The sequence below is a fragment of the Lithobates pipiens genome, unplaced genomic scaffold, assembly GCF_037356315.1.
Source record: "Lithobates pipiens isolate NorthernLeopardFrog02 unplaced genomic scaffold, aLitPip1_a1.2 Scaffold_19, whole genome shotgun sequence".
Classification (NCBI taxonomy): Eukaryota; Metazoa; Chordata; class Amphibia; order Anura; family Ranidae; genus Lithobates; species Lithobates pipiens.
In genome coordinates this window covers 435,530,060-435,547,445 of record NW_027507764.1, presented here as the reverse complement: position 1 = coordinate 435,547,445, position 17,386 = coordinate 435,530,060, and the positions used below count along the sequence as shown (strand labels likewise).

Sequence of the window (17,386 nt, the reverse complement as noted above, 5' to 3'; positions counted from 1 at the left end):
CTTCATTTTTATTGCACATTTTTTTAAACCCTGAACCAATTATATCCAGAGAAGAAAAGTAAATTACAGGGGAATCTATCTCAGGGAAATTATCAGCGCACAGCACGGTAGCAGTCTGTTAAAAGCCAATGAACATTTAGAAGACAAATGATTACATATTACTGGGCAGAACATAAACATATAATAGGATTCTTTTATAGGTTCAGTTCAAGGGCTACATAATAAAATCATTTCAACAGGTGCATTAACAAGGTACTTTAAAAATTGTGAAAAAAACAAGCAGTGTATTCACATTTCAGCAGCCCTGAGGCGATTTAGTTTGCATATGTAGCGCTATACAAGTTATTCATTCATTCAGGTCTGTTGGCACATTTAAAAATATACTTTCTGGGTTCTGAAAATAATCTCAATTGTGGACAACGTTCAAATGGCCAACCATTCTATAAGCTTTCTTTCTAAAGGCATTCAAATAAACATACTCCTGTATACATGTGTATATCTGAGCATACACATTTAAATGAATGAAGCAGTAAAGAGAAAGAGTGATCTGTTACCCCTGGCACAACTTGGACAAACCATTCATGACTGGACAGGTTTTTTAAACCAGTCTAGAAGGTAAGAATCATCTCATGGCTATGCTGTGTCAAGCTTTAAAGTAGCTCCTATCAATCTTTGTATGACCATAGCTGTATTACAACAAATAAATAGATATTTCATTAAAAAATAAATAAAAAAATGATGGTTTATGTGGTTTACCAAGCCGTCTTAAATGAAAAAAAACATAACTAGCATAAGGCAAATCTTCCACAACAGTACACCATAGCTGAATAAGCCTAAATGAGAAAAAAAATTCTGACCCAAAGATCCAACAGAAACTTTAGTTATGGTACACTGTGCAAGTTGGCATTATGCAGTTGAGAGGGTGAAACAAACCATATACACATAAATCTCCATATACCCATTCACCAATTTAATGTTCCAAAAATATTCCTGCCTCTTTTACCTTGTGTGACCCATTCAAGGCTCAGAATTATATGGTTCCTGGAATCATTACTTTCCATTTCCTTCACTCATTAGTGCAATATTCTAATCTCTAAGTACTCATTTTTTTCTTTCAATACCACAGCCATAATGCCCAGTTCAACAGCACAGGGTCTAAGCACTAACCGGACTTCACCAGAGCTCCTGATACAGGCTAGTGCCAGGTCATGGTCCTCAGGATTGCACCAGGGGGTGAGCAAGCCGCAAGCCAGGGTCCAGTAGCAGATGTAGCAGGTAAGGATCAAGCAGACTATAGTCAGTAAACAAGCCAAAGGTCAGTAACAAGTGGTTGCAGGTAGAGATTAAGTGTAAGTGTAGTCGAGCAACAAGCTAAAGATCAATAACAAATGGTTGCAGGGTGGGATCAAGCGGGCGTGTAGTCGAGGAAGAATCCAAAGGTCGGTAATGAGTGGTAATGAAGATATGAATGGCAGCGGGAGTAAAAGCAGCAGGATATCGGCTGGAGAACAGCATAATATCTGACAAACAGAAAGTGCAGACATATGGCCTATATCAGGAAGTTCATGGAAGAAACAAAGAGCTTAAGGTTCATCAGAAACAAGATGCAAAGGATCAGATAGGGAGCTGTCCAGCATCTCAAGTAGCACAGCGAGCAAAGCTCCAGAGAGACACCGCAGAGGTCACAGGTTCAGATATGGTATGAAAGAACGAAGTGAGCGGCCAAAGGTGTTAGAAGAGGAAAGTCAAGGAAAAAAAACTCAGGGCCAGTCATTGATCTACCCCCCGTTGAAGGTACACCCAGATCGGAACAGAGAACTTTCAAGGATTAAACTCAGAAGATTCAGACCAAGCAAAATAGTATTAAATCATCTGGGAATGGGACTTAAGAGTTCTCAACATAGAGAAGAATACTTTAACACTGGGCTTTCAACAACCATGCTGTAAAGCCAGAGATAGTAAAGCAAGATGGATGATTGGACCCTGTCACTGAAAATCCATATGTAGTGGTAGGTGCCAAGGAACATCTGCGACCAGACAAATGATCCCCAATAAAGACAGGCATCCTTAATGTTAATTGAAACCATGAAGTCCTCTTTGTGCAGGAAAGCCATGATTGACCGCACCAGTTCCATCGGATATTTACGCACCTTCACAAAGGCATTTAAAGCCTTTAAACCTAGAACAGAATTCCCTCTTTCTTCAGAAATGTAAATAGAAATTAATAAAAAATAAACTAAATCTTTCGTATGAGGAAACTGGGACTATCACCTTTTAGGTGAGATTCCCCTGAACCACAGAATGTAGGTTATGTTCGCTAATTGTAGGGGATAAAGACAAAGACTCGAATCAAAAACAGACTGGAACTGCTACTTTGTAGCCAGAAAAAAAAATCACCTCTTGAACCCAGCTGTCCAAGTTGGTGTTTACTGCAATCAATAGAAGACATCACCTCACCTTGGGATTCTTGGACCCTTGATCCAACCACCAACATTTGAGCCAAAACAAACAGAGAAGGAAAACTGCTAAGACAGCAGGCTAGAGATCAACTGGCCAGAATCAAGAGCTGTGTCACATACATATGCAAGACCCCAAATCAGTTGGACTGCCAACTCGACATACACAGGAGAGACCTGCTTTGAAGCCAAACCTTGATGTAAAAGCTAAGCCTATTCAGTTAGGAACATGATAACTAGGGCTGAAACGAGCATTGGTCTATTCAGGGCTCCAGTGATGGTGTACATAGAGCGAATAATACTCTGTCTTTCTGCCCAATGGATCTCCTGTGCCAGGTTTGCAGATGGCACCTCATCTTTATGACTGGAAAAGCCAGGCTGAGATCTGCTTTGCAGATCAGGGCCCGCAAGTGGAGGGGGTTTCTCATCAGAATCTTCAGAAGCAGACTTAGAAGTCTTCAGAGAAAAGGCCCTCTCCAGCCGGAATACAAAGCCCTCCAAAGCAGAAATAAAAAGTGTAAAATGTCAAAAGGTGGGTCTGAGGTATCAGAAACCTACCGGAAAGGGACTTAGGCTGCTTTAGAGTCCTTTAATATAATATAGGATACAATTTGCAAGTAGAGCAAAAACAAGTGGATCAGGATTACACAATTAGACAACCCACAACTTACCAAAGTAGATAAAAATGAACCCCCCCCCCCCCCCCGAATGCCCAGTTTACTATGCCACCAACCTGCTAATGTGTACAAGCAAGGAGAGTTCCACCAGCAGGATTAAAAAAAATAAAAAATTACCAACTCGCCCAGCAGAGAATGCGCCTGATGAATTACAGGCAGGACACTAATGCAGCACAGAATCACAAAGCTGCTGATCCAACTGTATCGCTCTCTAAGATCTACAAGAACCGCCCATGGTCAAGCTTATCTCCTTACCACAACGGAAAGAGGAAATGCAGCAAAGCTGGTGGTGGTAGATCCCATTGCCATTCAGAAACTCTGCCGCAGCAACCCCAAGTAGGGTTAGGGTAGAGATGACTGGACCTAGGAGTTGTGGGGGAGAGGGCCTGGCCACTAGCAAGGGCCGTCCCTGGGTTGCCAATGGCACCAAAACATAGTGGTCAAAATGCAAAGATCCAGCTTTAAGTCAATACACAGAAATGCTGGTGGCCAGTGTTCACTTCAGAATCAACTCAACTTGGGTAGTCAATTTAACTCATATTTAAATTGCAAGGAGTGTGAAGAATACATTTTAAGGTGGAATGTCAGCTATACACTTAACTAGCCATAAAACTTTTCCCTCTCCCCTCCTATGCTAACTAGCCTGTGTACGAAAGATGTGGCATGAAAATAGGTAAGTATATGCATCTTTCTTACATGGGTTAATTAGCATAGATGTTAACAAGAAGGGAGGGGACAGTTTTAAGGCTAGTTAGGTGTAAGCAGGAATTCCACTTTAACTGCATCGTGTTTACTGGTGGAATCAAAAGTGGATGAAATTGGCTAAAAAACACAGTCATGGATATGACCAGATTAAGGAAGAAATTTTCCAAAGACTGGCAAACATGTTGAATTACAGGTTAGATACTAGCAGGTATACCATGCTGTATATTAAAATCAGGAATAGGAATTTGTGAAGACTCCAAAATGGTTAGTTCTCAGGGCTACAGATAAGTGTCCTCCTTTTTTAATATTATAATTTCACTTAACAAAAAATATAGCATGACAGTTTTGCACATGCTTGAAAATATAGATTTTTTTATATCACAAGAACAGTGGTAATAATATGTAATAATTTACCAATGTAAACAAAACCAAAAGAGAAGATCTGGCTTAATGACATGAGACTGTTCCACACAATAGCAAACTGACACAAGAGAAGCATTTAGCAAAAATAAATATATCTTAAACAAAATGGTAATGTTTACAGGTACAATAAAAATCCCATCCAATTTGACAAATGATAAAGCAGTGTCAAATAATGACAAGCCCGGAGATACTATTCTATCTAAGGAGTTTATTTCGCATTTCCAAAAATCTGCTCTCATATTTCAAGTCATAAAAAGCATAAATGACTTTGGCTTGTCACTTCTCTGCCATACCAATCCTTTGACAGTATTTCATATGACATATGAAGTCAAAGAAGCAGGAATTTGCTCTCAGTCAGTATCTCTGAGTGCTTACATTAAATGTGCTGGAAGAACACACATTGTTCTACAAAGTCTGTAGCTTCTGAGCAATTGCACAGCAGGGCCACTAGCAGCTATGCCTCAATTACACTATAAAGTGCAGCAGAAACAAAATATACGGGCCATTTATAGGGAAAATATAGTGGATTTTTTGTGAGTATATGACGTATACAGTATGTGTCATTGAAAAGTTTATCTGAATGTAATTATTGACAAGTTTTCATGTTTTTATATGCCTGGTCATTTTTATATTGAGATTTGGTCATTCTTACCTTAATAGTTATTGGCATGTAACAAAAGATCAAATAGCACTTTTATTGAACAACTGCTGAAATACAACTAATACACAGGTCAAGCTAAAGACCAAGCAGACAGCTAGCCATGCATGGAGTGGGCAAAAGTACAGTGATTAGACAAGGTGGGAAGCACTGACTGGCTTTCTCCAACAAAAAATAAAAAAACACATTTTTTTTAAATAGTAACATATATTAAATACCATCAATTACATTAAAACCCTTATTTAATTTAGCAGTCTGTCCAGTCTCACTAGAGGATCCTGGGCAGGTCCCGTGCTAGGCTGGATCAGAAGCGGGTGTGTTCAGAATATTCCTCCATGTCAAAAACAGATCCGTGGGTGGACAGATGTAAGTGGACTCTTATTATCTCTATTGCATCTAATATCTGCCCACATTTGGTCTGGTCAGTAAAAATGGGTCTGAGCCCAAACTTTTTCCATCCAGTCTGACGGACCAAAGTTAACCTGGGAGTTGGGCGGGTTAACTTCAGGTCACAAAACAGGTAGATGGACCACCTAAGTGAAAGGGCAGTAAACCAATCACATGTGGATATCCAAAATACATTTAACTATTAGCTTTAAAGAAAAACAAAGATGCTAAAAAAAACATTCAAAATGAAAAATTACTGATCAAAGTAATAGCTGAAATAAAATCCTTAAAATCACATCAACCCATATTCATTTGTTTTAAGTCAACTTCCGCAGGCATCAATCTCCCAACAGGTTATTCAACTCATCTATTACACAAGCAGGAAGATAAGCTCCTTCTCCTGACAGCCAGACCACATGCTGTAAACCAGTGACGTCACTTTAGGTATATCTTAAAGCCACTAACTAAACTCATGCCAGTTACGACTTAACAGGGTACTCACCAATATGTTCCCCAAAACAAGCAGGCAACCCTTGTACCTTTTTGGTGTTCTGTCAGCACTCAGCCTTTTAACCAAGCAACAGGCTCTAAAGCAGACGAAGCATGAGAGAGAGAGTCCTGAGCATCAGTCAGTTCACATTTAGACCCCTTTTCAGACAGAAAGCGTTTTGCAGCCGCTATAGCATTAAAATTGAGCCTACAATCTGCCCTTAAACTGCTGCTCCATTGTTTCCAGTGTGAAAGCCTGAGTACTTTCACACTGGAGTGGTGCGCTGGCAGGATGTCAGGAAAAGTCCTGCCAGCAGCTTCTTTGGATCGGTGAAGGAGTGGTGTGTTCATTGCTCCTCCACTGCTGCTCCCCATTGAAATCAACCATTTTGTGGGCGGTTATAACCCTTTCTCGGGCCGCTAGGGGGTAAAAGCACCCCGCTAGTGGCAAAATGCACTGCAAATCCAAAGGCAAAACGCAGCTAAAAATAGCGCAGTTTTACCGCCAATGCTGTGGGCAGCTTGGTGTGAAAGCAATCTCAAAATGGCTTGTGGACAGCTGAGACTAATTAAAGGACAATTTTTTCCAAAGCTTTTTTGGCTATACTTCTCCTATGGATCACAGGAGTGTATTCCATTCTTCACTCCTGTGACCTGTTTTCAGCTGATAGTGGGCTAAAGCTTACTGTTAGCTGATGTCACAGAAGCGGTCCAGGCACTGCAAAGCCTTTCAGCGATCTGCCAAGAACCTGGGAGTCAGCCTCTCCCGCCCCCTCCACAGCACAGTGCTCCAGTGAGCGCTGGAGGGAAGAGCAGAGAGCCCCTGACTGACAGTCACTGAGGGGTGGGCAACAGTAAAAAATAACTAACAGGCCAATAAAATAAAACAGAGGGCAGTCTACAGCTCAAACAGCTGTCTGATGAACCTTTGTATCTGAAGCCATCATCAGATGAAGCCTGAACATTCAACTGGTAAAAATGGTGAACAGAAGGCCAGGTGACAGCCTTGCAAATCTGGGAAAGGAAAACGTTTCTTTTACAAAAAGCCCAAGAAACATTAGAAGATCTAGTAGAGTGAGCTTTAACAGGGCAGAAAGTGGAACCCAATCTTTAAGACCTTACGCTTGGACAGTCATCTGAGTAATGGTGGAGCAAGAGACTGATTTCTATTTACAAGGAACATCAGGAATGACAAAAAGTCAATCCTTCTAATAAATGCAGTGGTCGAGAGGTAAATCTACACATCATGAACTGCATCTAGGCAGTAAAAGGGAAATTTTCTTTTGCTGTCCTGAAGCCAAAGAGCATAAAGAACAATGTCCATGTTGAGCTAAAAGGCCAAAACAGTCTTGGGAAGAAAGGAGACTCTAGGTCTCAACATTCGATTATGCCTGTTTAAGACCAGACAGGTTCCTTTACAGGACACACTACCTGCTTAAACACAAGCCTTGCAGAGGTGATAGCAACAAGGAATGCAACCGTGCGAGTAAGAGTAGAAAGAATAATATCCTTGATTGGTATGAAAAGCCATCTTTGAAGTGTTAAAAGAAATAGGTTCAAATTTTATGGTGTCACAGGTGGTTGTTCAGAAGGAACCAAATGAGAGACACTTTATACAAAAGTCTTGATCAATCAATGGGAGGTCAGCATCCTTTGAAATAAGATATCAAGGTCTAAGATGTGCCTCTTGATGGTACTCAAGGCCGATTGTTAATTCAGATTTGATTGCAGAAAGGTAAATATTCTTCCCAGCCTTCCATGTGCGATAGTAGATCTTGTGGGAGGTAAACTTCCTAGCTTCTAAGAGTATGGAAATGGCTGAATCAGAGAGACTTTTTTCTTTCAAGACCATCAGCAGCCACACTATTGAAGTCAGAAACAACGAAGTAGGGTGGTTAACCAATCAATCTAAAATATGCACAAGGTGTCTGCCAGAAGTTTGTCAGGTTTGAGCACCACATCTACCTGGGCCAATTTAGAGCTACGAGGCTCACCAAAATGCCCTCCATATTGCTCGTGCCAGGTAGAGGAGGAAAGGCTTAGATTAGACTCTATTGTTTCCGTTGAGCCACCGAGGATCTATTCATCTACAGACAAACCTGTCCAGTTTGTTGTTAAACATGGAGTTTAGAAGGTCCACAAACTGCCTCCCCCACATGTCACACAGGTCCTGAAATGTTTCTGTAGATAGGGAACATTCCCATGGGACCAGTTGCTGCTGGCTGAAGTAGTCTGCCAGCCAATAGTCCACATAATAGTGGACAGGGCTGTAACAGATAGCTTTCCTATGACTAAAATCCATTTCCATCTCTTTCGCCGGTATCCTATGTTAGGCTCTTCCAAGACAGTAGGAGGAAGGCTTTCTCAAACTCCAGAGTTAGATTCTTGAAAAACCAACACAGACATAACCAGGTCTTCAGTGTCAGGTGAGTAAGTTTGTCTAGAGACTGAAATAATTTGTTCCACAGCAACAGAATGTTGTATTGTGGAGGTATGAAGTACAAATAAGCAGATGGTACTTCATCAAAGGAGGCTACCATCAAGCCTAGAATTCTCATATAAAATTGTTGGACAGCTCCTGGACTGTAGAGTCGGGGTGTGGGAGTTCAGGGTTTAAGTTGTCATTAGTTAAGAGTCAGAAGAGTCATGAGCTGTGCATAAGGCGAGGCACAGATATTCAAAGCAGTACAATATTTCAGAATCCATACAAATCTTTAAGGTTTAGACTATCTGCTTCAAACTAATGGTCAGAATTTGTGCTGACTGCACCCCAAGGGAGATTGTCCAGTCTCCAACAATGGGTATGCCCTGGAAGCGTAGTGAGGTTAGCACAAGGGCAAGTAGTTTGATAACCACGTGGTGTGCAGGGGACTGACAAAATGGTAGGGTTACAAACTAGCAGTGTTGAACATCCACAGCAAAACAGAGGTAGCTCTGGTGCGCTGGGAAAATGGGGATCTGAAAGTATACATCCTTGCTGTTCACAGAAGCTAGTATCTATGATGAACATAAAATATTCAGCGCTATGATTATAAACTTGAGTTACATAAAAAAAAAAATATATATAAAAAAGTACTTCTGTGTAAAACAAAAAAGTCCAATGTTTCCACTCAGTAAGTGCAAAAAGTGGTGTCTGACCACCATAAGGATTGAAGGCTTTCTAGAATTTGTGGCTACACAAAGTGCAGCAAACACGCTTTGATAATGTCCCTCATATGGAGCATGATGAATCCTCTCCTTTTATCCGTATCTCTGCAACTCCAGATAGGCCAGAAAAGAAAGAAGAAAAAAAAAATTAATTTGGTGTAATATTGTTACCACTCTGACAAATTACATCCAGGTGAGTAACACTCCATGCATAAATTATAAATGCAACTGATGATCACCAGGCTCCACCAGCTTTCACCCCAATGCAATGCGCACTCACCGAACAAAAGATCATAAGAAGCATCAAAAGTGAAAATGGGGATGTCCAAAGGGTATCCATACAAGGATTTCCTCTCATATCTCACTTCACATGGTAGACTTCCATTCATATGTACCAAAGGCCATAAACAAAAGATAGGTCTCATAGCGTAGTATTTATTAAAAAGGGCACAGCTGAGGTCTTGGCCTTCGACCTTTTAAGGTTATAATGCCACAAAACAAAAGCACAGTATATAGGGGCATCCACTAAAGGTGGCCAATGCACCCATCTGCTAAAGGCAGCTCGGCTGGTCAGAAAGCATTCAGAGAACAGCCAGTCACAGACAAAAAGCAAATGAAGGGGAGGGTGCCTCAAACCTCAGCCCCAAACCTCCACCACATTTCACTGTTGCCTACACTCATCACTGCCTTTTGCTACAGCCAAACATTTCAAATTTCGACTCGTCAGTCCAGAGCATATGCTGCCATTTTCAGCACCCCAGCTCCAATGTTTTCATGCATAGGATATGGAAACAAGGCTACGTGATTTAATTATGAACGAAAACATAGGCACGTGGGTACAGAAAAACGTCAGCAGGTGATCTGGACTGATGAGCCAACATTTTAAAAATTTGGCTGTAGCAAAAGACTGTTTGGTAATGAAGGGCTGGAGAGTGCCACAATAATGAGTGTCTCCAGGCAACAGTGAAGCATGGTGGAGGTTCTTTGCAAATTTGGAGCAGCGTTTCTGCAAACGAAGTTGGAGAATTTCCTCAATACAGTTTTGTCCAAAGCAGTCCCTTTTTACGGTAACCATATTCTTTAGTTTTTCTCATTCTATAAAATAACCATTTCAAAGAGGGTTAGAGCACTGCTATGGCACATCTTCTCTGCCAAGATCCTCTTCTGGACTTCCCAGAAAACCATCAATTGTTATATTACTGCTCCAACTAGATGTCAGCAGCTAAATTGTACTGCGGTCCAGGATTACATCTGATGTAACTGCACCCAAAATAACTCAAAGGCAATAGGAAACTGCAACTGAGTGTTGACCTTTAGTGGTAGTTGGGAAAGCATCCCTTAGAACTTCTGTACAGGTTCAGGTTTACTTTTCTCTGCAAGGGAGCTATTGCTTTTGCCTCCCAAGCGACATCTCTAGCAGGTACCTGTGCTGCTGGTATATGCTGGGACCGTGCGTGCTACTTTTAAACTGACTGCTGGGCACATGTTAGCCAATCACCTTTGACCAGTACAAAACAGAATAATACCTTTAATTTCTATTTTATTCAGCTACTGTAGCAGGCACAGTGTCAGCAAATCTGCGCCGATCGGTAATGCCAGTCAGTGCTGCCTCTCAGTGCCTGCTCATCAATGCTGCCCATCAATGCCACCCATCAGTGCCGCATATAAGTGCCACCTCATCAGTGCTACCTCATCAGCGCACATCAGTGAAGGAGAAAAATTACTTATTTACAAAGTTTACTGACAGAAACTAAGAATTTTTTTTTCTAAATTATCGGCCTTTTATTTTTATTTTTGTAAAAAAAAAAAAAAAAAAAAAAAACAGCAGTAAATACCACCAAAAGAACACTCTGTTTGAAGAAAATTATTAAAAATTAATTTGGGTACAGTGTTGCATGACCGTGCAATTGTCATTCAAAGTGCGACAGTGCTGAAAGCTGAAACATGGCCTGGGCAGGAACAGAGTAATTAATAACTAGATATAATACAGGGGGCTGAATACACAATGCAGTAATCTGGTCTGATGCCTGAAAGGACTTGGATGTCTTTAAAATAGAGATCAAAGTTAATACCTCTCCCTGGTCAGAAAACTGCCACTGTACTCAGACTTCAGTTCCTACTCTTAGAAGTCTAGATCACACACTTTGAATAAAACATAATACAGTACTGTCATAAAAATGCCTTCATCATGTAGAAGCCCATGTACAGCAACATCTTGGGAATTTAAAACAGTGGCTTTAGGTCAGACACACACATTGGCAGATATTTACAAACTATAAAGATATGTATAAGCTTTTAAATGTTGCTTGTAGGAAAGTCCAGCCATGCAAGTATAAACTCCCTATGAATAACAAGTACTTATATTATAATTGCTGGATGTCAAATGAAGTTCTGCCAGCAGGTTGTAAAATTTCTGTGGCGATTCAGCAATTCTTTTTCTGCTTAAGCTTCGAGAGAGATTATGCCACCATGTGGGTTCTGACAATGAAGTTAAAAGGACAGACAGATCTAGCCATGACAGGGCATGCTGCCAGCGAGCAGACATGGCCTCTACATACCCTTTGTAAAAGCTACTTGGATTTCCTGTAAGATTAAAGGGGTTGTAAACCTTTGTATTTTTTCACCTTAATGCATCCAAGCACCCCCCCTCCTCAGGTTACTTACTTGAGCCCTGGAATTTCCTACGGTGGGGATGCACTGTCCCTCTGCCCAGGGTCCTCGGCATTTACTTGGATATATGGACAGCAGCACAACCATTGGCTCCCGCTGCCGTCAATCAAATCCAATGGCACGGGCGCCGGCGGGAAGGGCCGAGCCATACATTCAGGAGTCATGGACATTTGCCCTTGTACACACGATCTGAGATTCCAACGGAATGTGTCTGATCGGAGCGTTTTGTCGGATATTCCGACTGTGTGTGGTCTGAATCGGACTGTTTCCGTCAGAATATCCGTCGGACCAAATTTTCCAACTTGCCGGAAATATTTTCCGACAAAATGCTCCGATCGGACATACTCCGATCATGTGTAGAGAATTCCGATCGGACAAAGTGCCACGCATGCTCAGATCAAATTCCTACATCAAAGCTATTGGCTACTAGCCTGAACGTTGTCCCATCGTAACGAAATTACGTCATCACGTTCTGAAAGATTGGATTTTCCGACAACTTTGTCCCACCGTGTGTATGCAACAGTTTCGGACAAAATCCGACGGATTTGGTTGTCAGAATCTCCGACCGTGTGTACAAGGGCTTAAAGCGCACCGGCAAGGAAACCCCACTCCCCCAGGGAGAGCGCTTGTCCTAGGGGGTTATCTGATGTCGGTAGGAGCCGCTGAGGGACCTCAGAAGCCGTTGGCCAGGGCCACTCTGTGCAAAATGAACTGCACAGTGGAGGTAAATATGACATGTTTGGTATTTTAAAAAAAATTATTGAAGCTTTACAATCACTTTAAGACTGCCATTGAAAGGGCATTTTTAAAGTTTAGTAGCATTAGAAAATCAAACATGACAGTGCTGGCTATGAAGCACACATTAATTGCTTATGTTCCAGAGTTTAAGGCATGAATAACAGTACAGTGCTGTGCAATTCTTCTCTTCTTATCTTGTAATAAACCTGGTTGATCCTGCCAATTTCTGTGTTTCCCTGTCCGTGCTGATCACGGTCATCATGGCTGCTGAGCCCTGATCACCGTGGTCAGTTTATGTGCCTCCGTCATCCACTGATCGCCTATGACAGTCTCTCCCCCTCCCTCCCTGTGAGCATGACTGCACTTTCCTCCCTGCCCCTCCCGCTGCTATTCAGCTGCATAATGCAGCACATATCAAGGTATCCCATGCAGGTATCCTGCCATTAACAAAAGTGTATGTGTTTGTTTAAAATTAAAAGGCGAAACACATTTTGTCACACTGCAGCTGTGTGGTCACGTGACACCCCTGTGCTGGCAGGCCCCGATCTATGGAGAGAAGTGGGAGGGGCCAATATTCCCCCCTGCTGGCGAACTGATGTCACAGTGGAATCTCTGCCCCTCCCGCTTCTCTCCATAGATTGGGGCCGGCCAGTAAAGGGGGATCACGTGACCTGAGCCTTTTCATTAAAAAAAAACAAGTAAACTTTTGCTAATGGCAGGATACCTGCCTGGGATACATGTACAGTCACATAGTGACTTTACAAACACTTTAAAGTATACCTACCTGCTTTAGCGCCTTTTTAGTGTGCTGCTGAAAGGAAGACACTAGCTTGCTTTGTACTCGGTTGGAAGATGCTTCTTCAGGGACTTGCTTCAGGCACACTGCACATAAAACAAACCATGACAATTATTTTTAAGAAAGACATTACATTTAAAAAATACTAAACAATTTAAAATATTATAACAAGATACCAGAAAGAAAATATTTAAAACTCTACAGACCTACTGTATTATTATAAATATGATGTTATATACGTGATGTGTTAGCATGGTGTTCACTAGCATCACAGTTACTACTTTAAAGAAAATAATTCAGGAAGCGTTCAAAAAAAAAAAAAAAAAAAAAAAAGTGAGAACATGATTGCCTTCTATATTACATTCAGCTGCATTATATTATTATAAAAATACCATTTGCATAGTAGCAACTCATGGCCTGTGGGAACCAACAATTTTGATCCAGTTGAAGGGATCTATATATAGTGACGTAATTGCGGCTCCAGCCACTCACAGCGCCGGAGCCACGGACCCGGATGAAACATCAGCTTCCTCGACGTGGACTGGGATTAAAAGCTGATGCCTCGTTCTAATGTGAGTATTTCATAATGAGCTAGTATGCGCTGCATACTAGCTCATTATGCCTTCGCTTTACAGGTTTTTTTTGTTTTAAAATAAAAAATAAAAATTGTGCGGGTATACAACCACTTTAAAACGGTAACTCTACTTTCATAGGGGGAAAAAATAGCAAAAAATGTATATACAGTGCCTTGCGAAAGTATTTAGCCCCCTTGAACTTTTCAACCTTTTGCCACATTTCAGGCTTCAAACATAAAGATATAAAATTTTAATTTTTTGTGAAGAATCACCAACAAGTGGGACACAATTGTGAAGTGGAATGAAATCTATTGGATATTTTAAACTTTTTTTAGCAAATAAAAAACTGAAAAGTGGTGCGTGCAAAATTATTCGGCCCCTTTACTTTCAGTGCAGCAAACTCACTCCAGAAGTTCAGCGAGGATCTCTGAATGATCCAATGTTGTCCTAAATGACTGATGGTGATAAATAGAATCCACCTGTGTGTAATCAAGTCTCTGTATAAATGCACCTGCTCTGTGATAGTCTCAGGGTTCTGTTGAAAGCGCAGAGAGCATCATGAAGACCAAGGAACACACCAGGCAGGTCCGTAATACTGTTGTGGAGAAGTTTAAAGCCAGATTTGGATAAAAAAAGATTTCCCAAGCTTTAAACATCCCAAGGAGCACTGTGCAAGCGATCATTTTGAAATGGAAGGAGTAGCAGACCACTGCAAATCTACCAAGACCTGGCCGTCCCTCTAAACTTTCAGCTCAGACAAGGAGAAGACTGATCAGAGATGCAGCCAAGAGGCCCATGATCACTCTGGATGAACTGCAGAGAACTACAGCTGAGGTGGGAGAGTCTGTCAATAGGACAACAATCAGTCATACACTGCACAAATCTGGCCTTTATGGAAGAGTGGCAAGAAGAAAGCCATTTCTCAAAGATATCCATAAAAAGTCTCGTCTAAAGCTTGCCACAAGCCACCTGAGAGACACACCAAACATGTGGAAGAAGGTGCTCTGGTCAGATGAAACCAAAATCGAACTTTTTGCCCACAATGCAAAAGGATATGTTTGGCGTAAAAGCAACACAGCTCATCACCCTCAACACACCATCCCCACTGTCAAACATGGTGGTGGCAGCATTATGGTTTGGGCCTGCTTTTCTTCAACAGGGAAGATGGTTAAAATTGAGGGGAAGATGGATGCAGCCAAATACAGGACCATTCTGGATGAAAACCTGTTGGGAGTCTGCAAAAGACCTGAAACTGGGACGGAGATTTATCTTCCAACAAGACAATGATCCGAAACATACAGCAAAATCTACAAAGGAATGGTTCACAAATAAACGTATCCCGTCGGAAGGAGGGGGAGTGGCCAGATGTGGAAGGTGCGGAGGGTGTGTGTGAGATGTGAGTGAGCTACTGACAGGCTCTCTCCCTGTGCCTCCGATGTTCAACGTGCACTGGCTGGGAAGGTAGAGTGGCTGAGCGGTGTCCGGCGGGACGTATGTAGATCGCTGAGACTGCGGAGATTCCGGAATTTGCCGAAGGGAGCCGAGGCTTTCCGAAAATCACCGGAAGCTGCCGAGACCCACCGAAGTTCGCCGAGTCTAGACGGAAGACAGTGGAAGCCGTGAAACGCCTGAGAGACACCCGCGGGATGTGCTACGGTCGGGGATTGCCTTGAGGGACACGCCGGGAGCTGTGTAAGGCTTTGGTGTGGTGAGGAGGAGGCTTTAAAAGCCTTGAGGTATGTGACGAGGGACTGGGGGGACTGGACAGAAGCAGAGGAATCAGAACAGTTGATATTAATGAAATAAGTGATACCCGTGCCTCCCACCCCAGACCCAGCTGCTCTGTGGCAAGAAGATTTATGTAGTCTAAGCGGTATTAAAGCTGTGTATCAAGGAAGACTCTAAAAGCACATACTAGGCGGATTGATATCTGACCACCTCCAAGCACCCCAGGCTGGTTAATAACTGATAATCCTGTTAGAAAAGCACAGGGTTTGTGTGAACGCTCGGACTGTTTTTTTTTTTTTCTTCTTTGGAATTACAGTCGCTTAAAAATTGCTATTACTCATAAAAACGGCATAAGTGCTGTATACTCTGTTTATAATAAGATACCGGCATTGAACTACGATATCAATGAAGGAAAAATGACTGACCTCGGCTGGACTTATATTTAGTTAGTCAACCCAGCATACAGGACTTCCTTTTCTCCCCCTTCTCCATTATAATCGCCCCCCGCCTCCTTGCCTTGGCTGCTATTGCTGTGCCAAAGAAATGTCTATCCTATTATCCTAAGGTACCCTGGGCTATAATATTCGTTTTTTTTCTCCTCACCGCTGTAACTGTGTTACTTTATTGATTAAAGTCTCCATTTTAGTAATAATCCTGAATAAAAGATGTCCAGGCGCCGAGGAGAGGAGCATGTATTATTGGAGAGTGAAGGGACACAACATCTCCGTTCCTTAAAAGAAAAGAACTCACAGGTAGCACAAGCAGCTGCAGCAAAACTAGAACGGTACACTCGTACATCGGGCCAGTCTCCAACAAAAGGAGAGCAGTCGATATTATTGGGCCAACCTACACAAGTGAAACCGCAACAGGGGGGCTCAGTGGATAGAAAAAGCCAGGGTCAATCAGCCTCAAATATTATAGGAGCACCAGGTTCAAAGAAGGCAAGTAAACGTCAAGGGGTAACCCATGGTGAAACGGAAATTACTGTTAAGAGCAACCCCCCTGCTGAGGAGGATCCAACTTTAAGAGAGGTTCTTCAAGCCGTTAATACATGTAAAACTTCGTTGGGAGAGTTATGTGGTCAGTTTAAAAGTATGAAGGAGGAGTTGTTACTGATCAGACAGGACATGCAAAAAGCAGCAGAAAGAACAGCAGTGCTAGAAACAAGAATAAGTCAAATGGAAGATGATCTATATCCAGTGCATCAAGAAGTTAATAGCATGAGAAAACAACTAGTTAACCAAACTGCCAGAATGGATGAAATAGAAAATAGACTCCGTAGAGACAACATAAGGATGCTGGGACTACCCGAGAGAAGTGAAGGCCCTGACCCTATAAAATTCTTAGAGTCATGGTTTATAGAACAGTTTGGCAGAGAAAAATTTTCAGCTTTTTTTTCCAATAGAAAGGGCTCATCGAGTTCCTTTTAAACCCCCAACTCCGGGGGGCCATCCCAGGCCAATGATCCTGAAATTTTTCAATTACAATGATAAAGTGACATTGATGCGTAAGGCAAGGGACCTGGGAAATGTTATGTATGATGGTGTGAAGATCTCTTTCTATCCAGACTACTCACCAGAACTGCAGAGGCGTAGGGCTGAATTCCTAGAGGTTAAACGTACCTTACGGTCCCATGGGATCACATACGCCCTCTTATACCCAGCGCGCTTGCGAATAGCGGCGCTGGGGGGAACACAGTTGTTTGACTCCCCGGGCGATGTAATCTTATGGTTGGAGGCTAATAAGGAGTCATTACAGACGCATTAAGGGGGTGGGGTTTTTTCTCTATTTTTGAGCATTTTTTCGGAAAACGGGGAGAGAGCTGAGGGAGATTTAAATGAGGTATGAAATATTGATAGTAGGGGAGATAGGGCCAAAGGTTTTGTTAATTTTTGTTATTTGTTTTTTATCACTTTTGGTTTTTGTCTCTTCCTTGG

At 42.0% G+C, this 17,386-nt stretch overlaps 1 protein-coding gene across 1 annotated transcript in view; it reads right to left on the bottom strand.

The window, feature by feature from the left end:
- Positions 1–17,386, bottom strand: part of ASXL3 (ASXL transcriptional regulator 3) — a 192,495-nt gene that overhangs the window by 72,135 nt on the left and 102,974 nt on the right. Inside the window, exon 6 of the mRNA XM_077492629.1 lies at positions 13,135–13,232. Within this exon, the coding sequence (XP_077348755.1) occupies positions 13,135–13,232 (98 nt within the window). The remainder of the gene's footprint in view (positions 1–13,134; positions 13,233–17,386) is intronic.